Source organism: Polyodon spathula, chromosome 10 (genome assembly GCF_017654505.1).
Source record: "Polyodon spathula isolate WHYD16114869_AA chromosome 10, ASM1765450v1, whole genome shotgun sequence".
Classification (NCBI taxonomy): domain Eukaryota; kingdom Metazoa; phylum Chordata; class Actinopteri; order Acipenseriformes; family Polyodontidae; genus Polyodon; species Polyodon spathula.
In genome coordinates this window covers 23,027,967-23,054,802 of record NC_054543.1, presented here as the reverse complement: position 1 = coordinate 23,054,802, position 26,836 = coordinate 23,027,967, and the positions used below count along the sequence as shown (strand labels likewise).

The 26,836-nt window shown below is 43.4% G+C and overlaps 1 protein-coding gene and 1 pseudogene across 1 annotated transcript; both read right to left on the bottom strand.

Moving 5' to 3' along the window:
• Positions 1 to 13,659: 13,659 nt before the first annotated feature.
• Positions 13,660 to 14,837, bottom strand: LOC121322113 (annotated as a pseudogene).
• A 6,670-nt stretch (positions 14,838 to 21,507) lies between these two features.
• LOC121322115 (epidermal differentiation-specific protein-like) lies at positions 21,508 to 22,825 on the bottom strand. Its single transcript, XM_041261641.1, has one exon. The coding sequence runs from the start codon at positions 22,749 to 22,751 to the stop codon at positions 21,735 to 21,737; it is 1,017 nt and encodes a 338-aa protein (XP_041117575.1). The 5' UTR covers positions 22,752 to 22,825; the 3' UTR covers positions 21,508 to 21,734.
• Between the last annotated feature and the right edge of the window lie 4,011 nt (positions 22,826 to 26,836).

Here is a 26,836-nt window from a genome sequence, read left to right as displayed (position 1 = left end):
CTGAAGGTTTGTTGAGGCTCCCTAGGACTAGATTATATCAATACGATAGCTAATAGTCTGGAATGAAGGGAGATAACCATTGAGAAGGGCAATACTCTAAATCTAAAGGAACTGGCAGGTCTTGAAATGGATGGATCCTTTTCAGGTCCATTAGCCGAAAACACCTTTAGATAGGGTTGTTGCCTTTTCTCCAATGATCTAATTTTGACAGTTTTGATATCTGGTAAGACAGTATCTTTAATAGCACAGTTGCACTTTAAATGTAAGACATGGCTTGGCTGGGTGGAATAATATTCAGCTGCAGAGCTTGCAGGAATGTGTGTTAAAGTGAAAGAATGCCTTCAGAAACGCTTGACCTGTACACTGCTTATGGAATTGGGGGAGGAGAGGCCTTGCCTTGCATCTGTCAAACAGTGTGAGCTGCAATCCTACCAGCAGAAGGGTTCTTACAGGTATTGTAATTCATTCGTACAGTCTCTGATAACAATAATAATAATGTACCATAAACCATCTCAGTGTGCAATTTTAAACCTTGATAGCAGACCCATTAGCAGTGCACTCACAAGGCCATATTAACTATTTCCCTGTTTTATTGGCCTGTCCTTAGGGCACCCGATTTTTAGAGTCTGCTCCCAGCACGCTGCTGCTGCTGCTGCGGCTGGATCCGATGATCTTCCTTGTGGAAAGAGGCCCAGTGCTTTTGAGAAGAAGGTTTTAATGGCCAAAACTAGCCAAAGTCCATATACAATAAGCAGGTTTTATGAAGGGCAAAATAAAGGGAAGGAAGAACATCTTTGTGCCACATTCGTTTTAAAACCATTCTTATTGCAAGTCATGCCGAGTGGCACCACTTTTAAACACTACAGTACTCCAGTGCTGAATGATGCGTATGTCAGGGTATATCTGGGTGTCTAGGTCTGTGTGTGTGGTTTAGGTAAGCAGTAATACATCAAATGAATCACTTCACTACCAACAGTTAATTTGATGTAAATTCCAACTATCTCCACAGGGTGGCGACTAAAAGCATCTGAAACATTTTCAACAATTAATTTCTGTGTAACTCCCTTACAAAGTCATGTACAAACCTTTTTTAACGTGTTTTATATTTTACCTTATTGTACAATCAAAAGCATCCCTGTGTACAGGGCCAGCATACCACTCAAGTATCAACGTTTTAGCTCAGTAAGTGTCATTATGTTTCACTTTCATTGATTTTAGTTAGACAAGAGCAGGACATTTGGTTCACACAAATCTTTGCCAGTTGATGTTTGTTTGCTTTTCTCTTCCTATACTTTTAAGTCTTGCAGGAAATCTTTTTTAGATGTAGCTGGTTGCAGTTTAATCTTTGCAATTGGGGGTTGGGGACGGGGGGACGAGACACGACACGACATTAGCTCAAGCTTCCTTCTTTACAATTACAGGCCTTTTTTCAAATTTGAACATGTCATTATTTAAGTTTTGTTATTCAACAAACAGTGCTGTCTTAACACTCAAGCATCCTCTGTCAATGAAAACAACTTTTTAAAGTGTAATACAAAAGCTGCCATCATTCACAGTCTGAGTTACTTCAAAGACCCGAATAAGCAGGGTCCTAATCTCACTGTGACTAGGAGAGACAACAAGGTCCCATGTCATTGAGACTAGGAGAGACATCAGGGTTCCCAGTTCAAGGGTTGTCATCCGGGTTCCCTTAAGAGGCAATTTCCAATTCCTGTGGCAAACTGTTCTTGTTTCAACATCAAATTAACATTATTAAATAAAAATCAAAATTTATAAAAGAACCATTTCACACACTCATTAGGTCCATTTTCTATCAAATGAATCCCTGGTTCATGTCTGAATACTGCATAGATGACATCTTTGACTGACTTAAACAAATACTGCACCTCTTTCTCCCAGCCAACGGTTACTGTAAGAAGGGATGTTTTATCGCATATGTTGCATGAATGTTCCTTTGAATAACGACAAACCCATTCTATTCGCAATCCTGATTTGTACCTCTGACATCATCCTTGGCACTTCAAATCTTCTAATTTGTGAGGACCTGTGACAGAAATATGAGTTCTGGTGATAAATCTTCCTCCAGACCTGTGAGGGCGCTAAAGAACGAGAGGAGAAGTATTTGGAAGGGCTGGCCTGTCGTTACTGGGACAGGGAAGTGGGTCAGCCTGGAAAGAAGTGAGACTCTGTTGTAAGACCATATTGATTTGAAAGATAAACGAGAGGTAGCTGCAAGTAATAAGGCAACTGCAACCGTTTACCTAGATAGCATGCGGGATTACATATAGGGGCCAGGGTAACGCTGATCTTTTCCTTCGTTTGGGTTAAACGCTTGGAGAGAGAGAAGGAGACAGAGAGGAGCTCTCAGAGTGGATTGTGTTCGTGTTTTGTATTGTTGTGTCTGTCCATGTAACTGTCTGTTTTTGTATTCAGCACTAGACCTCCGGAGCTGTCGCCAGGGTCAGCACAATCCGGAGCATCACTACACACCACACAACCTGTGTCTGCACCGAGCACCTGCACGTCTGCACGCACCCAGGACTGGTGACCGCGTCTTGTGTTTTGTTCGGGACTATGCCCTGTTTTCGTTATCCCCGCGCTTTACACATTGTTGTGTATAGCCTGGAATTTATTATTTTACGGTCACCAGACCTGGATTATAATTAAAAGCACCTTTTTCACTGAAATACCATTGTCTGCCTGTCACTCCTGCATCCCATCACCGCTACACCTGTTCCCCTTACCAGCTACTTTGCCACAGGACCTCAGAGGGATACTGTAACAAGAGGTCCTGTCATAGTGTGGGTATCCTCTGAGATATTAAAAAGACACAGAGGGTTTGCAGTTGAAATGCCACCCAGGTGTCCAGGTTTTATTTACAAACAGGCAGTGGCAGTGTTTGGTGGCTGCCACCAAGGTACCAGCAATGGCAGCCCCAGTGTGGGAGAACACACAGGTGTGAACATAATTACAAAAATACAAAATAAAACACTGTACAACAACAAAGACAGTAAACAAAAGGTGGCCAAGCTCGGGCCAAGCGTTACTCCCACCAGAAGGGAAGACCTGCTTCAGGAACATTTTCCTTACATAAACTAAAACTTGGGAGGGATTACAATCCCCTAAATTAGTGTTTCTTAACCTTGGCCATGGGGACCCCCTGTGTCTGCTGGTTTTCATTCTAACTGAGCTCCCAATTACTTCACTAGACCCTTAGTTGAACTGATAATTTGCTTAGGATTTTTTTTTTTTTTAATTTAGTAGTCACCAATTATTTTATATTATTTTCTCCCAATCTAGTATATCCAATTATTTAGGCTCAGCTCACCGCTACCACCCCTGACTTGGGAGCGATGAAGACGAAAAAATGCTGTCCTCTGAAACGTATGCTGTCAGCCGTCACCATGCAGCAACCTCAGAGTTACAGCATCGGGGGACAACGCACCTCTGGGCAGCTTACAGGCAAACCCACAGGCCAGACTACAGGTTGTTGGTGTGCGGTGAGCCGAGGACACCTTGGCCGACCTAAGCCCCCCACCCCCACCCCCCCTCCGGGCTGTTCTCAGCCAATTGTGCTCCAGCCCCTGGGAACTCCCGTCCATGGTCATCAATGGAATAACCTCAACTTCAACCGACGATTTCCAGGCTATAGGGCCCATCACTCGGGAGTCCCTGCTTAGACATTTTAATTGTTTTCAGCTGTTAAAATAGTTACAGAGTTTAAGTTACTTATAACATGTTATAGCTAACTTGAAATCTGCAACTGTTAAGAGCTGAAAACAATTAAAAAGGTCTAATTAAGAACATTATCAGTTCAATTAAGGGTTTAATTAAGTAATTAAGAACTCAGCTGGAATGAAAATGGAACATTTTTCTTTATTCTGTTTAGCCATATTTTGTTGCTTGAGACCATGAGCCAGATTGCAGCAGGGATGAAGAAACATTTGCTGTAATCAGTATCTGGACTGATGGTTCAATCCAGAGAAGCTTGGATGGAATCGTCTGTAACAAGATGCTTCCAGGGCATTGCTACGCATATTGTTTACTTGCGTCTGTCACCCAGGTCAACCCTGCTTTATCAAAAGCAATGTGAAATTGCGTAGCCGACCCACATGACACTGGGTCTTGAGCCGGGTAGGTTCTGACCCAGATAGAGTATGCCAGTGTGAAAGGGGCTTTACTAAGGATATTCTTACCACAGGTTATTGAGAGTAGCAAAATGATGGGACATGCTGTAAGATTCACTCTGGTTTCTTTTAGCAAAAACTATGCTGTGCAAACTGCTTTCAGTTGAAAACATGCCAGGTTTCAAAAGATTAATTCAATTAATTGAAATCAATTCAATAATTAAGTTAATGACTCAATTAACTGATCAAACCCCAATCTATGATCTCACATATATTGAGGGCATTTCTTATCATAAGACCTAAACTTAACACAGAAAGATCCAGCACTCTTGGTAATGGGGACAAGTCATCATTGATTGATTAATTACATGCAAATATGGAGTCACACAGGCCATTGCAGTCCTGCATTGCTTATGATATTTACAAAATGGTGAAAAACATAACGGTCGCTTTAAACACTCAAATAAACAAACAATAATGGCAATCAAATACTGTATTTTCTTATGAACGTTGTTTTTTAATATTTATGTAATGATATGTCTGTTTTTTCCCAATGCTTTTTTATTACATTGTGTTGGTGACTAAATGAGGCAGACTGCAACCTAAAACGTTAGTGGAAACCCAGCTTAAGAAAGCTGTACAATATCAGTAGTTGAGAAAGACCAAATTGGAAGTCAGACAGTAACATTCAAATATTATTTGCATTTAGAAGGAGTTATTTGCATTTGAAAGGAGAATTTATCTGGCGAGTATGGGCCTTTACACTGAACGTGTTAAGAAGCAAGACCACTGTTTAGTTTTGTTTTGTTTGCTGTGTCTTGCAGATTATTAAGAGACAGGGAGCTACAGCAAAGGAGCTAGAACAACCACCTGGAGCACACTAATCACACCACACTACCACACAGCACAGCACAGCACAGCACAGCACCACACAACCACCCAGAGGACTCTAACCATAGCAAAGTAGCACAAAGCACCTACAAAGCACACCATACCACGCACGGCCATGCACACCAGCACTGCACTGCACTGCACTGCACTGCACTGCACTGCACTGCTTTAGCACAGCACAGCACAGCACAGCACAGCATAACAACCCAGAGCACACTAATAACAGCACAGCACAGAACACCACAACCACCCGGAGCACTTTATTCACAGCACAGCACCACACAGTACAGCACCGTACAACCACCAAAAGACTCTAATCACAGCACAGCATCACACAGCACGACACCACACCGCACAGCACAACCACGCTGAGCACTCTAATCACAGCACTTCAACACACAGCACCGCACCACACTGCACTACATAGCAAGCACATCACAACCACCTGGAGCAATCTAATCACAGCAGAGCACAGCACCACCACCCAGAGCACTCTGATCACTGCACAGCAACAGACTGCACAACCACCTGGAGCACTCTAATCACTGCACAGAACTGCACCGCACAGCACAGCACAGCTCTACGACCCGAAGCACTCTAATCACAGCACAGCACAACACATCCACCCAGATCACTCTAATCACAGCACTTCACCACACAGCACTGCACCGCATAGCAAGCACATCACAACCACCTGGAGCACTCTAATCACAGCAGAGCACAGCACAACCACCCGGAGCGCTTAAATCACTGCACAGCACAGCACAGCACAACCACCCAGAGTACTCTAATCACAGCACACCACCTCAAGGCACCTCACCTCCCAGCACAGCACTGCATAGCACAGCACCGCACCTCACAGCACAACCACAAAGAGCACTCTAATCCCAGCACAGCACAGCACAGCACCACACCACAAGCACAGCACAGCACAACCACCAGCAGCACTCTAATCACAGCACAGCATCACATAGCACCGCACAACACCACACAGTACAACTAACCTGAGAACTCTAATCACAGCACTTCACCGCACAGCACTGCACAGCAAAGCACAGCACAACCACCCAGAGCACTCTAATCATAGCACAGCACAGCACAGCACAGCACAGCACAACCACCCGGAGCACTCTAATCACTGCACATCACAGCACACCACAACCACACGGAGCACTCTAATCACAACACAGAACAGAACAGCATAGCACAACCACCCAGAGCACTCTAATCACAACACAGCATAGTACAGTACAGCCTAACCACTGGAGCACTCTAATTACAGCACAGCACAGCACAGCACAGCATAACCACCCGGAGCACTCTAATCACAGCACAGCACAGCACCGCACAGCACAGCACAGCACAGCTACCCGGAGCACTCTAGTCACAGCACTTCACCACACAGCACAGCAATGCACAGCACAGCAATGCACAGCACAACTACCCGAAGCACACTAATAACAGCACAGCACTGCACATCACCGCACAGCAAAGCACAGTACAGCACAGCACAATCACCTGAAGCACTCTAATCATAGCAGAGCACAGCACAGCACAACCACCCGAGGCACTCTAATCACAGTACTGCACAGCTCTGCACAACCACCCAGAGCAGTCTAATCACAGCACAGTACAGCACAGCAGCACATGCCACACTGCTTCTAATTTATGCTCAAAGGAAATTGTAATTTTGAGTTTGACTACTTTACTAGTAACCATTATTATGGTGGAATCATTTGTTTACATGCAATTTATCATTTCTATAGAAATGTGTTACAAACCATGCACTTACTGTTTTTATAGGTATTTAATGCATTGTGATTTTAGGCTTTATATTAAATTGTAGTGAGAGAGAGTGGCAGTCCTACTGGGGGAGGGACACACAGCCCCACTGGCTGCCCAGTATGTCTGTGCCTGTACAGCCTGAGAAAAACACAGACAGTAAACACTCTGCACAGGGGCACTGCCAGAAGGGAAGGAGGGGGGCGTAGTTTGTTTATTTAAAAGATTTCATTTTTTTGAATTCCTACCTCCTTAATTAATTATTCCTTTTAATTTACTTACTTGTATATTGATGTTCATAAGGTTTATGCAATGTTTATACAGTCAGCGCGCACATATCCAACCGTATAATATTTTGACTTCAGTGACAGTTAAACAATTGTGACATATCTGATTATTTCATTTTGGCCCAGTCCAACCCTTGTTAGTTTTTTCAGGGAACACAAAAAAGATATAATGTCAAAAATAAACACCTGAAAGGACTGTTTAAAAATAAGTTGGCTTCCATTTAGATGTACTGTAGTTGGTTTTGTTGGTACAGTGCTGTATTTTCAACAGAAAAAAGTATTTTAATTCAGAATGATATGATTCTGAAAATTCCACTTGGCAAAAGAGGTGACTGTGGACATGAAGACTGTAGTACAGTACATACTTTTAAATCCAGTACGTATTGTAGCAGTATGTAAAATTCTGCATCAACCACCCAACAGCAAAATGAAATCAAAATGTTGCCCATGTACAGAATTGCGTAAAATGTAAAAGTCAATGTAAATTAGTAAAAAATTAAAAAACAGCACTTTTACATTACCGTAACTTGTCTAGTTTGCTTTATTTTTGCTGTGTTTTCGTCACGTGAAATGATAACGGGGATTGATTTTATTCTTAAAACAGGGGCCGTAAAACGCGACTGCCGTGTATCTGGATAATGGATATCCGAGTGCTGACTGTATTGTGTACGGTACTCTTAATTGCTATGGTAATATCACCAATGTTGAGAAAGAGAGAGAGAGAGAGAGAGAGAGAGAGAGAGAGAGAGAGAGAGAGAGATTTTGACTTTTAAGATCCTTTATTTAAATATTCCAAATAAAATCCATTAAAATTCAAATAAAGGTAAAACACAACAAAAGTTAAGATTCCTACTGCCTGAGCAAAATTTAAAAAATCCTAAAATACATTGTGTTCTCCTTAAAAACAGATTTTAAACAAAATAAAAGGATCATTAAAAAATCAATATTAAACAGTGTTTTTTTCTTTGTTGAAAACAGATAAAAGCCAAAATAAAACACTGTAAAACAAAAATTAAATAAAATTAGAACAAAAACTGGAGCTCCCCCTCCTCACTCACAGCACTCAAGGCGTCTCCCACACATCACCTCTCCTGAAAGTCCTCCAGGTTACTGACCAGTTTGAAATACTCAAACTCTACTCTGATCTGGCTGACCACGAGCACCCTGAACTGAATCACTAAACTGGTCAGTCCAGAACCAGAGACTTGACAAAAATAAAAAGCTCCTTACTAAAAACGACCCCTAAATTATTCAGGATTCCCTGCAGTAAATTAAAAAGTGGCCGCAGCCTCTCACACTCACTGTAGGCATGAAAGAGAGTTTCCTCTGCTGAGCAAAAAGCGCACTGCTCACTGATGCTGGGGTCCACTCTATGGAGAAACCTGCCTGTGGACATAATGCAGTGTAGAATCTTCCACTGCAGGTCCTCCACTCTCTTGGCGAGAGGCGGCTTGTACAGCACCCTCCACACTGACCTGTGCCCCTCCTCTACAGCCAAGTAAGCTCGCCACTTAGAGTCTACCTGACCCCTTAGCCTACTATACTCTGTGGCTTTAACACACAATTTGTATATATGTTTTCCATTCATTGTGTGAAAGATAATTTCCTCCACATTCTGCAATTTAAGCAAAGTCCCTCCATTCTCTCCACCGCCCTCACCTTCCTCACCTACTGCTGGTGACACGATCATCCCTGGAAATAAGGAAAGCTGTCTCTGCTCTGTGCCTCTGGACAACTCCTCCCTCAGGACTGCCTTGAGCCGCGGGGAGAGGCAGCCCCTCAACTCACCCATCAGTCTTTCTGCAAGCCTCTCTGAGTGCCAGCCTAGCTGTGCAGTTAGCTGGGAGGCAGTTAGCCAGCAGGAGAGCTCAAGGTTTAACAGGTGGACCATCCTGGTTACACCTGCTTTTAAAAAACTGGCACAGAGCGTCATCGACTGGAGGAACTTAACTGGAAAGAGTGGATTAAAAAATAGGGGCTCCTCAAACAGGTCCTGCCCTGTCAAGGACTCCACATCCCTTTCCACCCTCACCAGCTGCCAGGCTTTTAAAATACTTTGATAAAAAGGAGGAAGTCCTGCTTTACTAAAACTGGTGTTCTCAATTAAAAACAGGTGTTTTCCTAACCCCAGCCCCCCAAATCTATTGAGAAGGAAACAGGCCAGCCTCTTCCAATGAGCCTCCTCCTCAGTGTACAGGAGTCTCTGAACCGCCTGCAGTCTGAAGGCTGCCACCCTGCTGGCAATGCTGACTAGCCCCTGCCCCCCCTCATCACTAGGGAGGTAGAGGACTGCCGGCCTCAAACTGTGTCTCCCGCTCCAAAAGAACTCCAGCAACACTCTCTGGATCTCCTTCACCAGGCCCTGGGGTGGGTCCAGGCATACCAGCTTGTGCCACATGCTAGAGGCCACCAGATTATTAATAACAAGCACCCGGCCCTTGAAGGACAGTTGAGCCAGCAGTCCCTTCCACCTCTGCAGCCGCCCCCTCACCCTGTCCAACAAACCCTCCCAGTTCTTTTTCATGTAGTTTTCTGTTCCGAGGTGCACCCCCAACACTTTAATACCTGTTCTGTTCCATTTCAGCCCCTCAGGCAGGAAAGGAGGGGTGCCCTCATCCCAGCTGCCTGACAGGAAGGTGTCACATTTTGCCCAGTTTACTCTGGCAGAAGATGCTCTCTGGAACTCATTTAGAGTCTGCTGCAGCTCTTGGACATCTGCATCCCCACTCACAAACACAGTCACATCGTCTGCGTAGGCAGACACCTTCACTGTGGCAGAGGAGGGTGTGGAGGGCGAGGAGGGCACTGTCCATCCAGATAACCTGACCCTCAGCAGGTGCAGCAGAGGCTCTATAACCAGTGAATACAGCATACCAGACAGGGCACAGCCCTGCCTTATACCCCTGCACACTGGGAAGGGCTGACTCAGCCCATTGTTGATCTTTAAAATACTAAAAATGTTGGAATATAAAAGCCGAATATAAGAAATAAAACCAGGACCGAACCCGAAGGCTTCCAGTGTATGAAAGAGGTAGGTGTGGTCGACTCTCTATTACAGTTCCAATAACACTTTTTAATCTATTAGAGATTGTTTTGGATAAAATCTTTAAATCAGAACATAAAATTGACACAGGTCTCCAATTTGTAAGCTGGCATAGGTCTCCCTTATTGGGCAGCAGTGTAACCACTGCCCTACGGCAGCTAAGAGGCAGTTCCTTGTGGCTGAGGCTCTCTCTCAGAACCTGGAGCAAATCCTCCCCCATTATATCCCAGAAAATATTATAAAATTCTGCTGGCAGTCCATCGATCCTGGGAACCTTTCCGCTGGAGAGCTGCTTAACAGCGGCGGTCATCTCCTGGTGGGTCAGCGGTGCGTCCAGCTGAATCTGCTCCTTCTCACTGAGGCTGGGTAACCCCTGGAGCAGCCGTTCAGTGTCCTCTATGTTGCACAGTTCTTTATTATAAAGTTCCTTGTAAAAACGCACCGCCTCTCTGCTGATTTCCTCCCGGGTGTGCAGTTCTTTCCCACCAGGAGTCCTGATACAACACAGCTGTCTACTGTCCGCTCTCTTCCTCTCCAGGTTGAAGAAGAAACTAGTGGGGGCATCCATGTCTCTCAACTCCATGAATCTGGAATGCACAATCGCCCCCTTCACTCTTTCCTTCAGCAAGCTCCCCAGCGCGATTTTCTGCTCTTTTAGGTTCTCCTGGGTCTGTTCTTTAAATTCTGAATTTAAACTTTCCTCTAGGAGGAGGATTTTGGACTCCAGTTCTCTCACGGCTGTGTTCAGTGACCTGGTTGCATTTATAGTATATTGTTGACAAAAACATTTGATTTGTATTTTGCCACTGTCTTAAATCTTTGTATTGTGCTTTTTCTTTTTTCCAAATTATCCAAAAAAGTTTGAATTGTTGCTTAAATTTTACATCTTGTAATAATTTTACATTGAAATGCCAGTAAGATGCTCTGTGGGGTTCTGATTGAATTATTACTGTAATTAATAGACAGTGGTGGTAGATCAGGTAAAAAACTCTCTATTTCTACTCCCCTTTTCCCTTTTGTTTCTATCATAAAATCATTTACCTGCTCAAGCGTGTATAACTTTTAATAACTCTCGCTCGCCCCCGAGAATCCGCTCCTCCGCAGCTCCCTCCTGACTGCCACAGCCGTCAATATTTCAGGCGGCTGAGATTCAGCTAGCGGAGAGTCTTGCACCGCGCCCGGCTCACCCTGTGCTGTGCTCTCTTCCTCCGCGTTGGGAGGGACTGACGCCCCGCCTGGAGCCCGCAGTCTCCCTGTCTGCACGGGTTCGGAGTTCTGCACTGGCTGCGCTCTGCCATCCGGCAGCTCTGCAGCCTTCCGTTGAAATCGTGTCTTTTTCGCTACTACCTTGAATGATTCTTCACCATTCTCAGTAGTAGCGCTATTATCCTCCGAACCCGTCAGTGACAGGCTGCGGCTGGGTCTCTTTGTGCGAGGCCGTGGTGTTGGTGGTTCTGCTCCGGTTTCCTTCTGGATCGCCCCCTCCTCGGTCAGCACGGGCTCGCTCTGCGGCTGCGGTGCAGGAGCCTACTCTTCCTCCCACTCACCCCCAACACCCCCGACTTCCTCCCCGCCAGCATCGCCCTGATCCTGCCCTGTCTCCGCTCTAGCCTCCTTTCTCGGGCAGGCTTTCCTCTGGTGTCCCTGTTCTCCACATTAAAAACACCTCATCGTTTCGGAACTGACGAACACCACACAATTCATCCCTTCCACGTTAAAATTCCAGGCAACATTAATGACTTGATTAGGATCATTTAGTAAGACAAACGCCTGCCTTCTAAACGACATGACGTGCCTAACACTTATTTTTGCACCCCAGCGGGATTCCCTTAATCGGGGACACCAGTTTACCAAAACGAGCTAAATTCTTTTCTAATTTTATAAAAACGGAGGCACATTAGAAATAATAACTTTCTTAACCGGGGTTACTAGAGGGGAAACCTGAACAAATTCACCTTTCACTGTAAATCCTTCCTCTACCAGCTTGTGTACCAGAGACACCTCCACTAAAAATATTACCAGCGCTTTATTCATTCTTGACGCCGACATAATATTTTCAAACCCCACCACCTCTCCTACTGCCAGCAGGCACTCCTCCACTGAAACCCCGGGGTCAGGCAGGCAACGGACCCCGTGTCGGCGGGTGAGAGCCCCCAGCCCTACTGAACGAGACCCCATAACGGGATCTCCAAACACCCTACAAACAAACAAACAAACAAACACACACACACACACACACACACACACACCTACCACTAACCTACGAAAAAACAAACACCCAAAAAGAACAACTAAGTAACTATCAAACTAAATAAATCAATAAATAGATAGATAGATAAATAAATAAATAAAATTTTAAATTTCCCGGTCCTACCGCACCAGCATTCCACCTCTCTGCAAGCCCTTCCCACAATCCTCCACGAGAGAGAGAGAGAGAGAGATTGTGCTTTTTAAAACCTACAGTAAGGGGAGGAGTGCTATAGTTAAAACTGTAACTCAGGACAGAGAATCTAAATGTTCAGAATCATGTATGTAAAATAAAGGAGAACTCTGTGATAAATCTATCTGACGTCTACTTCTTTGTCATCTGGAACTTGTGTAGTGATTTTTTTCAGACTCACCAGTCTGTTTAGAAAGGGACACACCAGTGCAAAGCCCTCAATTACAAACTAGCTTGGCTTGATTTGCTGGTCTCGTTTTATTTATTTTATCTCAGTACATTTTCTGCTAATCTAATTCAGTGAGAAAAATTGATTTAAAAAAGTATCATTCTGTATTGTTAAAATATGGCAATTTGACCTACAGTATGGTATCTCCCTTGATATTGTCAATAATTTTTCACGATGTGCCTGTTGACAGTATACAACAAATGCTAACATGATTTGTGTTTAGGTAAGATGTAATGATTTAAATGAAGACAGAAATTCAATAAGCATAAATGTGTCTTTAATGTTACTTTACATAGTTTTGCATATCCCTTAAAACATGTGAACTGACAAACAAGTACACTGTAAAGTTAAAAGCAGTTTTATTTTACATTTGAAAACTACATTGAGATTAATATTGTATTAGTTAACATCCCTGTGGCTGGCTGGCGAGTGGATAGAGGCCCAGAGACAGACTGCAGTTCAAAAAAAATAACAATTTTATTATAAATAAACACAAAAATAAAGTGCACAAGGGCAAAATAAAGGGATTTAAACACAAATAAAGCAATACAAAAAAACAAAACTTACAAAATAACAATTTCCAGGCTGGGCAATGCCTTCACTGGAGTCACGAGACACAAATCACAAAAACCACAATCACCAACCTGCTTCCTCAACTCTTTCCCTCCCAAATGAGAAGCAGAGGCCTCTTTTTATGTCAGGTGGCTGGTCGCTGATTGATCGTTAATTAACCTAATCAATTAATCAACCCCAGCCACCTGAACATAATAAACCCAGGCAAGTAGGGGAAATTAACCCCATCCCTGCCAATTTAAAAAGGGCAGAGCTTTGCTCTGCCACATTCCCATTAAATCAAACCAACATATTGTCTAAGGGCTGTGCTCTGTTTTGGCAACCTTGTAGTAAAAATCTGATCTATGCTTTCTCTGAGTTGAACTCAGCATACACTGATTTGCCAGAGGAACATCTATACTCTCCATACTCTGTCTTGACACTCTTGCCCTGGGTAACAGTAAACTCTACAGGGACTCTCACTGACTCTTCTTTCCTGATGACATTCACAATTAGCTTTGTATGTTGCGGGATCTTTGCTGGCATATTCAGGGTACTCGTTTCCTTTTGAGTTGTCGACTCAGTTTTCTCCTTTTCAACGGTGAAAGTGTTGGAAACTGATAGGCTGGCCTCCATGGAAACCCCGGGTACAACGTCCATGGAGAACGTCGTCCCTGCAGTGATGGTGGTGGAGTTGCTAAAGTGCACGCTCTGGCTGACAGTTGATTCATACTCTTTGGAGGCACTTGTAGAAAAGGATTGCTCAAGGTCTGTTCGGTTCACCCCCAATAATTTCATCAATCTTGAGGTTTATCTCATTCTCTTTCACCATCTGGTCCCACAGGATCTTGGCTTTAACCACAGGTCTGCCAGCCTTCAAAGGACGAACATGACTCACCCTGTCGTTGAATCCAAAATCATTGTAGTTAGCAACCCTTTCTCCCATTCTGGCCACAATCTGACGACCGTTACGTTCTGTGTGCTCATACAGCACCCAGGCACCGCAGTTCACAATGTGGGAGGAAACCTCATCATTGAAGTGTGCAAATGTGAGGTTGGTTTCAGTGTTTAAAACCAGCTGACGTCCTTGAAAATTGCAGTGCTGAAACAAAACGATTTCAGGGTTCTCAAGATCCTCTGTGATGATCTTTAGTGAGGAGAAGGTATCATTTCCGTCGATGCTGGCATACTCCCCTTCCTCATAAACTCTCTGTTGGCCAGCATAGTTGGTGTGCTCATAAGCTATCCATGGCTGGCCGATTACCTTCAAGGATGAAATGCAGTCGTTAAAGCTTTCATTTATCAGATTGGGAACATCTCTGTAGAACTCTTTGCTGAGGCCCTGGAAATTGCCATGCTGATACACGACGATCCTGCTCATGGTGGGTGTTTTCAGTTTCTGTTGGAATGCACTCAGGTTTTTGTTGAGCACCGTCAAGTTGTAGTATACAGAATGGACTGTGCTGACAGTTTATATAGGCACACAGTTCACAGGGTTTGCGATACACCACTCCTCCACCCTTCTTTAATCGGACACTTTGTACCCGCCTACTTGCACTGTAATCCTGCTTTAGGCTTTTTTTTGTTTTTTGTTTTTTTTTAAATGAGAATAATCATCTAGTACATTTGTTGAGACACATAATTTGTCATTCATTAAATGTGGAAAATGAGTATTTTCCATATGTTAAAATAGATTGTTTTAACCCATTCATTCATAAAATAACACCAATATTTGACATTTAATTAATTAAACTTTTTAATTAAGAAAAGGTGTTACTGCATGATTCACAGCTATAGGTTATTCATGGAAATACGACACAGACATATTTAATGGAATAGTTTAAGGTAGGAAAATAATTATATAGCCCTATTTTCCAAAAAATATAGCATAGTCCACTGGTCTCTGAAATCCTCTTTTAGCACTGTGGACTGATTACTTCCATTGCACTTGTCCAGCAATTTCAGGATGAATGGGCTGCATTTGGTAAAATGTGTAAATGCCCGATCAGTAAATTACATAAGTTAAGGCACATGCAGTATCAAATAAATGTAATTTAACGGAACATTATGAAACAGGAGTAATTACAGATTATAGCATTATTTCTTATTTTTTAGAAATGTTGGCGTGCTACTTTGCTGGTTCTCTCTGCAGGTAGTTCACACAGGAAATTCTTAAATTGCCTGTGTTGTAAAGCTGACTTGAATCATATCTATGGGAACATGTTATTTAATAGCTAGTAAAAACGGTTTATCACACAAAATGTAATGACATGAATGTATACTCCCGTGCTGGGGCTGGTATTTGTTGCATGTTTTAGTCCAGTCTGTCCACTTTTCAAGACTTGACTACAGAAATCATGGTCCTTGTCCAGGTATCACACTATGGACCAGATATATAGAGCTTTTGCTCCAGTGAACCATTTTTAATACCCCTTACTTTCATAATGAAAACCCCTAGGGTAACAAAGTTACACACCTTTGCCAGGAGGACAGGGGTGGAGTGTAGTCACAGGTTTTAAAACAATACAGTACTTAAGATAGGGGATCTCTAGTTAAACAGCATTCCTTCCATTGGACTTGTCTAGCAGTTCCATGATGAATGGACTCATTTTGTAAGTTGTGTAAATTTTTCTTCAGGTAAATAAGTTAAGGCACATAGGATATCAGATTCATGTAATTTAACAGAGCAACGTGTTATATTATCATTTGTTTTTTTTTAGAAACTTTGGCAGGCTATTTGCTGTTTCCCTCACTTTGCACTGCTTAATACATTAATACTGCAGCACCCTCCATGATTACATTTTAATTATGGCACTGCTATCCTTTTTGCTGCTTTTAGAAAATAGCAAATAATAAAAGAAAAAACATCTGTGATAAACATAACTGATGATTTGGGGAATCTTTATAGAATTATAAAATGAAACAACTGGACACATATTGTATATCATAGTTTATGTTCTGCAAATCCACTTAAGTGAAAATAGTTCTGTTAAAAATCAGATAATACCATCTGTTGTCATTGTCATCATTGACTGATTAATTACATGCAAATATGGAGCCACACAGGCCATTGCAGTCCTGCATTGCTTATGATAATGGGAAAAACATAACGGTCACTTTAAACACTCAAATAAACAAACAATAATAGCAATCAAATACTGTATTTTCTTATGCATGTTGTTTTTTAATATTTGTGTTATGGTATGTCTGTTTTTTCCTAATGCTTTTTTATTAGATTGTGTTGATGACCAAATGAGGCAGACTGCAACCTAAAAAGTTAGTGGAAACCCAGCTTAAGCAAGCTGTACAATATCAGTAGTTGAGAAAGACCAAATTGGAAGTCAGACAGTAACATTCAAATATTATTTGCATTTAGAAGGAGTTATTTGCATTTGAAAGGAGAATTTATCTGGCGAGTATGGGCCTTTACACTGAACGTGTTAAGAAGCAAGACCACTGTTTAGTTTTGTGCTGTTTGTTGTGTCTTGCAGATTATTAAGAGGCAGGGAGCTACAGCAAAGGAGCCAGAACAACCACCTGGAGCACACTAATCACACCACAGCACCACACAGCACAGCACAGCACAGCACAGCACCACACAACCACCCAGAGAACTCTAACCATAGCAAAGTAGCACAAAGCACCATACCACACCGTACCGCACTGCACTGCACTGCACTGCACTGCACTGCACAGCACAGCACATCATAGCACAGCACAGCACAGCATAACAACCCAGAGCACACTAATAACAGCACAGCACAGAACACCACAACCACCCGGAGCACTCTAATCACAGCACAGCACCGCACAGTACAGCACCGCACAACCACCAAAAGACTAATCACAGCACAGCAGAGCAAAGAACAACCACCCGGAGCACTCTAATCACAGCACAGCATCACACAGCATGACACCACACCGCACAGCACAACCACCCTGAGCACTCTAATCACAGCACTTCACCACACAGCACCGCACCGCACTGCACTGCATAGCAAGCACATCACAACCACCTGGAGCAACCTAATCACAGCAGAGCACAGCACCACCACCCAGAGCACTCTAATCACTGCACAGCAACCGACTGCACAACCACCTGGAGCACTCTAATCACAGCACAGAACATCACAGCACAGCACAGCACAGCTCTACAACCCGGAGCACTCTAATCACAGCACAGCACAACACATCCACCCAGATCACTCTAATCACAGCACAGCACAAACACCAACCGGAGCACTTAAATCACTGCACAGCACAGCACAGCATAACCACTCGGAGCACTCTAATCACAGCACAGCACAGCACAACCACCAGGAGCACTCTAATCACAGCACAGCATCACACAGCACCGCACAACACCGCACAGTACAACTACCCTGAGAACTCTAATCACAGCACTTCACCGCACAACACTGCACAGCACACCACAGCACAACAACCCAGAGCACACTAATAACAGCACAGCACCGCACAGCACAGCACAGCACAGCACAGCACAGCACAGCACAGCACAACCACCCAGAGCACTCTAATCATAGCACAGCACAGCACAGCACAGCAAACCACAGCACTACCACCCGGAGCATTCTAATCACTGCACTGCACAGGAACGCACAGAACAACCACCCGGAGCACTCTAATCACTGCACAGAACTGCACTGCACACCACAGCACTACCACCCGGAGCATTCTAATCACTACACAGTATAGCAAAGCACAGTACAACCACGCTGAGCAGTCTAATCATAGCACAGCACAGCTCAACCACCCAGAGCACTCTAATAACAACACAGCACCTCACAGCACCTTACCTCCCCGAACAGTACTGCATAACACAGCACTGCATCGCACATTACAGCCACACAGAGCACTTTAATCACAGCACAGCACCACACAGCACAGCACAGTACAGCACAACCACCCACAGCACTCTAATCACAGCAGAGTACAACCACCTGGAGCACTATAATCACTGCACAGCACAGCACAGCACAGCACAGCACAGCTCTACCAGACAGAGCACTTGAAGCACAGCACAGCACAGCACAGCACAGAACAGAACAACACGGCACAACCACCCAGAGCACTCTAATCACAGAACAGCACAGCACAGCACAACCACCCAGAGCACTCTGATCACATCACAGCACCTCACGGCACCTCACAGCACTGCATTGCACAGCACCGCACCACACAGAGCACTTTAATCACAGCACAGCACCACACAGCACGGAACAACACAGCACAGTACAGCACAGTACAGCACAATCCAACCAGCCGGAGCACTCTAATCCCAGCATCTCACCACAAGCACAGCACAGCACAACCACAGGGAGCACTCTAATCACAGAACAGCACAGCACAGCACCACACAACCACCTGGAGCACTCTAATCACAGCACATTACAGCACAGCAAATCAAAACCACTTGGAGAACTCTAATCACAACACAGCACAGCACAACCACCCGGAGCACTCTAATCACAGCACAGCACAGCATAGCACAAACACCTGGAGCACTCTAATCACAGCCACATGGCAAAGAACATCACAGCACAACCATTTGGAGCACTCTAATCACAGCACAGTACAGCACAGCACAGCACACAACACCTGGAGCACTCTAATCACAGCACATTACAGCACAGCAAATCAAAACCACTTGGAGCACTCTAATCACAGCACAGCACAGCACAGCACAACCCCGGAGCACTCTAATCACAGCACAGCACAACACAGCACAGCACAGCACAACCACCCGGACCACTCTAGTCACAGCACTTCACCGCACAGCACAGCAATGCACAGCACAACTACCCGAAGCACACTACTAACAGCACAGCACCGCACAGCACCGCACAGCAAAGCACAGTACAGCACAGCACAGCACAGCACAACCACCTGAAGCACTCTAATCATAGCACAGCCCAGCATAGCACAACCACCCGAGGCACTCTAATCACAGTACTGCACAGCTCTGCACAACCGCCCAGAGCAGTCTAATCACAGCAGCACATGCCACACTGCTTCTAATTTATGCTCAAAGGATATTGTAATTTTGAGTTTGACTACTTTACTAGTAACCATTATTATGGTGGAATCATCTGTTTACACACAATTTATCATTTCAATAGAAATGTGTTACAAACCATGCACGTACTGTTTTTGTAGGTATTTAATGCATTGTGATTTTAAGCTTTATATTAAATTGTAATAATTTATGTGTGTACTCCTTTGGATGACAAGGGAGTGGTAAATCAGTAAAGGCTCTCTCCCTGAGTAACTTCGCACACAGCCAAAAGGTCCTGTCTGTCAGGTTCTTTTTTGGTTCAAAGGACCATCTGTTTGCTAAGTATTGTTTTGGATTTTGAAATGACAGAAACCGGTTTTCACAACAGACGACTTGGGTTGGTGCTTTTCTAATTAAAATGCTGATTGTGATCAAAGGTACAAGCCACAGGCAAGCCAGCTAAAGCTGCTTCTAATATACAAAGGCTTCGGCTTCCATGGAACACTGGACTACCCAGATCAATAAACACATGCACAGAGTCAGTGACCACCACCTGACCATCGGAACGGGACCACATAGACAGTCCTGGCTGCCCAGAGACAGGATGCTATGAGAACACTGTGAACTGGGAGAAGTCGAGACAGAGTTGGACTTTCTCATAAACTACAATAAATAAGCAGAAACAAGAGAGAGAGTGGCAGTCCTACTGAGGGAGTGACACACAGCCCCACTGGCTGCTCAGTATGTCTGTGCCTGTACAGCCTGAGAGAAACACAGACAGTAAACACTCTGCTGGTAGTTTGTTTATTTAAAAGATTTCATTTTTTTGCATTCCTACCTCCTTAATTAATTATTCATTTTAATTTATTTACTTGTATATTGATGTTCATAATGTTTATGCAATGTTTATACAGTCAGCGCGCACATATCCAACCGTATAACATTTTGACTTCAGTGACAGTTAAACGATTGTGACATATCTGATTATTTCATTTTGGCCCAGTCCAACCCTTGTTAGTTTTTTCAGGGAACACAAAAAAGATACAATGTCAAAAATACACACCTGAAAGGACTGTTTTAAAATAAGTTGGCTTCCATTTAAATGTACTGTAGTTGGTTTTGTTGGTACAGTGCTGTATTTTCAACAGAAAAAGTATTTTAATTCAGAATGATATGATTCTGAAAATTCCACTTGGCAAAAGAGGTGACTGTGGACACGAAGACTGTACTACAGTACATACTTTTAAATCCAGTAGGTATTGTAGCAGTATCCAAAATTCTGCATCAACCACCCAACAGCAAAATGAAATCAAAATGTTGCCCATGTACAGAATTGCGTAAAATGTAAAAGTCAATGTAAATTAGTAAAAAATTAAAAAACAGCACTTTTACATTACCGTAACTTGTCTAGTTTGCTTTATTTTTGCTGCATTTTCGTCACGTGAAATTATAACGGGGATTGATTTTATTCTTAAAACAGGGGCCGTAAAACGCGACTGCCGTGTATCTGGATAATGGATATCCGAGTGCTGACTGTATTGTGTACGGTACTCTTAATTGCTATGGTAATATCACCAATGTTGAGAGAGAGAGAGAGAGAGAGAGAGAGAGAGAGAGAGAGAGAGAGAGAGAGAGAGAGAGAGAGAGAGAAAGAGAAATTGTGCTTTTTAAAATCTACACTAAGGGTAGTGGTGCTATAGTTAAAACTGTAACCCAGGACAGAGAATCTAAATGTTCTGAATTATGCACGTAAAATAAAGGAGAAATCTGTGATAAATCTATCTGACGTCTACTTCTTTGTCATCTGGAACTTGTGTAGTGATTTTATTCAGACCCACCAGTCTGTTTAGAAAGTGACACACCAGTGCAACGCCCTCAAATACAAACTAGCTTGGCTTGATTTGCTAGCACCTTTTTTTTTTTTTGTCTCAGTACATTTTCTGCTAATCTACCTCAGTGAGAAAAATTGTTTTAAAAAAGTATTATTCTGTATTGTTAAAATATGGCAATTTGACCTACACTATGGTATCTCCCTTGATATTGTCAATCATTTTTCATGATGTGCCTGTTGACAGTATACAACAAAAACTAACATGATTTGTGTTTAGGTAAGATGTAATGATTTTAATGAAGACAGAAATTCAATAAGCATAAATGTGTCTTTATTGTTACTTTACATAGTTTTGCATATCCCTTAAAACATGTAAGCTGACAAACAAGTACACTGTAAAGTTAGAAGCAGTTTCATTTTACATTTGAAAACTACATTGAGATTAATATTGTATTAGTTAACATCCCATTAAATCAAACCCACATATTGTCTAAGGTCTGTGCTCTGTTTTGGCACCCTTGTAGTAAAAATCTGATCTATGCTTTCTCTGAGTTGAACTCAGCATACACTGATTTGCCAGAGGAACATCTATACTCTCCATACTCTGTCTTGACACTCTTGCCCTGGGTAACAGTAAACTCTACAGGGACTCTCACTGACACTTCTTTCCTGATGACATTCACAATTAGCTTTGTATGTGGCGGGATCTTTGCTGGCATATTCAGGGTACTCGTTTCCTTTTGAGTTGTCGACTCAGTTTTCCCCTTTTCAACGGTGAAAGTGTTGGAAACTGATAGGCTGGCCTCCATGGAAACCCCAGGTACAATGTCCATGGAAAACGTCGTCCCTGCAGTGATGGTGGTGGAGTTGCTAAAGTGCACGCTCTGGCTGACAGTTGATTCATACTCTTTGGAGGCACTTGTAGAAAAGGATTGCTCAGTGTCTGTTCGGTTCACCCCAATAATCTCATCAATCTTGAGGTTTCTCTCATTCTCTTTCACCATCTGGTCCCACAGGATCTTAGCTTTAACCACAGGTCTGCCAGCCTTCAAAGGACGAACATGACTCACCCTGTCGTTGAATCCGAAATCATTGTAGTTAGCAACCCTTTCTCCCATTCTGGCCACAATCTGACGACCGTTTCGTTCTGTGTGCTCATACAGCACCCAGGCACCACGGTTCACAATGTGGGAGGAAACCTCATCATTGAAGTGTGCAAATGTGAGGTTGGTTTCAGTGTTTAAAACCAGCTGACGTCCTTGAAAATTGATGTTCTGAAACAAAACGATTTCAGGGTTCTCAAGATCCTCTGTGATGATCTTTAGTGAGGAGAATGTATCATTTCCGTCGATGCTGGCATACTCCCCTTCCTCATAAACTCTCTGTTGGCCAGCATAGTTGGTGTGCTCATAAGCTATCCATGGCTGGCCGATTACCTTCAAGGATGAAATGCAGTCGTTAAAGCTTTCATTTATCAGATTGGGAACATCTCTGTAGATCTCTTTGCTGAGGCCCTGGAAATTGCAATGCTGATACACGACGATCCTGCTCATGGTGGGTGTTTTCAGTTTCTGTTGGAATGCACTCAGGTTTTTGTTGAGCACCGTCAAGTTGTAGTATACAGAATGGACTGTGCTGACAGTTTATATAGGCACACAGTTCACAGGGTTTGCGATACACCACTCCTCCACCCTTCTTTAATCGGACACTTTGTACCCTCCTACTTGCACTGTAATCCTGCTTTAGGCTTTTTTTTTGTTTTTTGTTTTTAAATGAGAATAATAATCTAGTACATTTGTTGAGACACATAATTTGTCATTCATTAAATGTGGAAAATGAGTATTTTCCATATGTTAAAATAGATTGTTTTAACCCATTCATTCATAAAATAACACTAATATTTGACATTTAATTAATGAAACTTTTTAATTAAGAAGAGGTGTTACTGCATGATTCACAGCTATAGGTTATTCACGGAAATACGACACAGACCTATTAATGGAATAGTTTAAGGTAGGAAAATAATTATATAGCCCTATTTTCTAAAAAATATAGCATAGTCCACTGGTCTCTGAAATCCTCTTTTAGCACTGTGGACTGATTACTTCCATTGCACTTGTCCATCAATTTCAGGATGAATGGGCTGCATTTGGTAAAATGTGTAAATGCCCGATCAGTAAATTACATAAGTTAAGGCACATGCAGTATCAAATAAATGTAATTTAACGGAACATTATGAAACAGGAGTAATTACAGATTATAGCATTATTTCTTATTTTTTAGAAATGTTGGCATGCTACTTTGCTGTTTCTCTCTGCAGGTACTTCACACAGGAAATTCTTAAATTGCCTGTGTTGTAACGTTGACTTGAATCATATCTATGGGAACATGTTATTTAATAGCTAGTAAAAACGGTTTATCACACAAAATGTAATGACATGAATGTATACTCCCGTGCTGGGGCTGGTATTTGTTGCATGTTTTAGTCCAGTCTGTCCACTTTTCAAGACTTGACTACAGTAATCATGGTCCTTGTCCAGGTATCACACTATGGACCAGATATATAGAGCTTTTGCTCCAGTGTAAAGTTTGAACCATTTTTAATACCCCATACTTTCATAATGAAAACCCCCAGGGTAACAAAGTTACACACCTTTGCCAGGAGGACAGGGGTGGAGTGTAGCTGCAGGTTTTAAAACAATACAGTACTTAAGATAGGGGATCTCTAGTTAAACAGCATTCCTTCCATTGGACTTGTCTAGCAGTTCCATGATGAATGGGCTCATTTTGTAAGTTGTGTAAATTTTTCTTCAGGTAAATAAGTTAAGGCACATAGGATATCAGATTCATGTAATTTAACAGAGCAATGTGCTATCATTTGTTTTTTTTTATAGAAACTTTGGCAGGCTATTTGCTGTTTCCCTCACTTTGCACTGCTTAATACATTAATACTGCAGCACCCTCCATGATTACATTTTAATTATGGCACTGCTATCCTTTTTGCTGCTTTTAGAAAATAGCAAATAATAAAAGAACCAACATCTGTGATAAACATAACTGATGATTTGGGGAATCTTTATAGAATTATAAAATGAAACAACTGGACACATATTGTATATCATAGTTTTTGTTCTGCAAATCCACTTAAGTGAAAATAGTTCTGTTAAAAATCAGATAATACCATCTGTTGTCATTGTCATCATTGACTGATTAATTACATGCAAATATGGAGCCACACAGGCCATTGCAGTCCTGCATTGCTTATGATAATGGGAAAAACATAACGGTCACTTTAAACACTCAAATAAACAAACAATAATAGCAATAATACTGTATTTTCTTATGAATGATGTTTTTTAATAATTGTGTAATGGTATGTCTGTTTTTTCCTAATGCTCTTTTATTAGATTGTGTTGATGACCAAATGAGGCAGACTGCAACCTAAAAAGTTAGTGGAAACCCAGCTTAAGAAAGCTGTACAATATCAGTAGTTGAGAAAGACCAAATTGGAAGTCAGACAGTAACATTTAAATATTATTTGCATTTAGAAGGAGTTATTTGCATTTGAAAGGAGAATTTATCAGGCGAGTATGGGCCTTTACACTGAACGTGTTAAGAAGCCAGACAACTGTTTAGTTTTGTGCTGTTTGCTGTGTCTTGCAGATTATTAAGAGACAGTGAGCTACAGCAAAGGAGCCAGAACAACCACCTGGAGCACACTAATCACACCACAACACAGCACAGCACAGCACAGCACATCACCAAACAACCACCCAGAGAACTCTAACCATAGCAAAGTAGCACAAAGCACCATACCACACCGTACCGCACTGCACTGCACTGCACTGCACAGCACAGCACAGCACAGCACAGCACAGCACAGCACAGCACAGCACACAACACAGCACAACACAGCACAGCACAGCACAGCACAGCACAGCGTACAACCCAGGGCACACTAATAACAGCACAGCACAGAACACCACAACCACCTGGAGCACTTTATTCACAGCACAGCACCGCACAGTACAGCACCGTACAACCACCAAAAGACTAATTACAGCACAGCAGAGCAAAGAACAACCACCCGGGGCACTCTAATCACAGCACAGCATCACACAGCACGACACCACACCGCACAGCACAACCACCCTGAGCACTCTAATCACAGCACTTCACCACACAGCACCGCACCGCACTGCACTGCATAGCAAGCACATCACAACCACCTGGAGCAACCTAATCACAGCAGAGCACAGCACCACCACCCAGAGCACTCTAATCACTGCACAGCAACCGACTGCACAACCACCTGGAGCACTCTAATCACAGCACAGCACTGCACCGCACAGCACAGCACAGCACTAACACACCCGGAGCACTCTAATCACAGCACAGCACAACACATCCACCCAGATCACTCTAATCACAGCACAGCACAGCACAAACACCCGGAGCACTTAAATCACTGCACAGCACAGCACAGCACAACCACCAGGAGCACTCTAATCACAGCACAGCATCACACAGCACCGCACAACACAGCACAGTACAACTACCCTGAGAACTCTAATCACAGCACAGCACACCACACAACACAGCACAGCACAGCACAGCACACAGCAACCCAGAGCACACTAATCACAGCACAGCACAGCACAGCACAGCACACACAGCACACCACCCGGAGCACTCTAATCACAGCACAGCACCACAGCACAACCACCACAGCACAGCACAGCACAGCACAGCAGCACTACCACCCACCCGGAGCACTCTAATCACTGCACTGCACAGCAACGCACAGCACAACCACCCAGAGCACTCTAATCATAGCACAGCACAGCACAGCAAACCACAGCACTATCACCCGGAGCATTCTAATCACTGCACAGCACAGCAACGCACACCACAACCACACGGAGCACTCTAATCACAGCACAGCACAGCACAACCACCCGGAGAACTCTAATAACAGCACAGCACCTAGGGTCCTACTTGGACGAGTCAGTGGCTCGTATGGCGTAACAAAGCAATGACGTGCACGTGTCAACGTTGGAGTGGCTCGTAATCACAGTGTCGTGCACAGCACAACACGCACAGTACCACGCCAACCACATGGAGACTCTGAAATCATTGCACCAGCACCGCTCTACCAGACGAGCACATGAAGCACAGCACAGACACAGAACAGCCTGTGTCTTGTCGATTGTGTCAGTGTGGTGGGTCAGAGATTAGGTGTCGTGTCGTCGTCGTGGCGTGGTTGGTCACTTAATCGTGATAAATTAGTGACGTGTGTGCTCGTTCACAGCACAACCACCCGGAGCACTCTAATCACAGCACAGCACAGCACAGCACAACCACCCGGAGCACTCTAATCACTACACAGTACAGCAAAGCACAGTACAACCATGCTGAGCAGTCTAATCATAGCACAGCACAGCTCAACCACCCAGAGCACTCTAATAACAACACAGCACCTCACAGCACCTTACCTCCCCGAACAGTACTGCATAACACAGCACTGCATCGCACATTACAGCCACACAGAGCACTTTAATCACAGCACAGCACAGCACAGCACAGCACAGCACAGCACAACCACCCACAGCACTCTAATCACAGCAGAGCACAACCA

Coding starts and splice junctions, on each gene's coding strand:
- LOC121322115 (XM_041261641.1), bottom strand. CDS start 22,751: ATGAGCAGGATCGTCGTGTATCAGCATTGCAATTTCCAGGGCCTCAGC.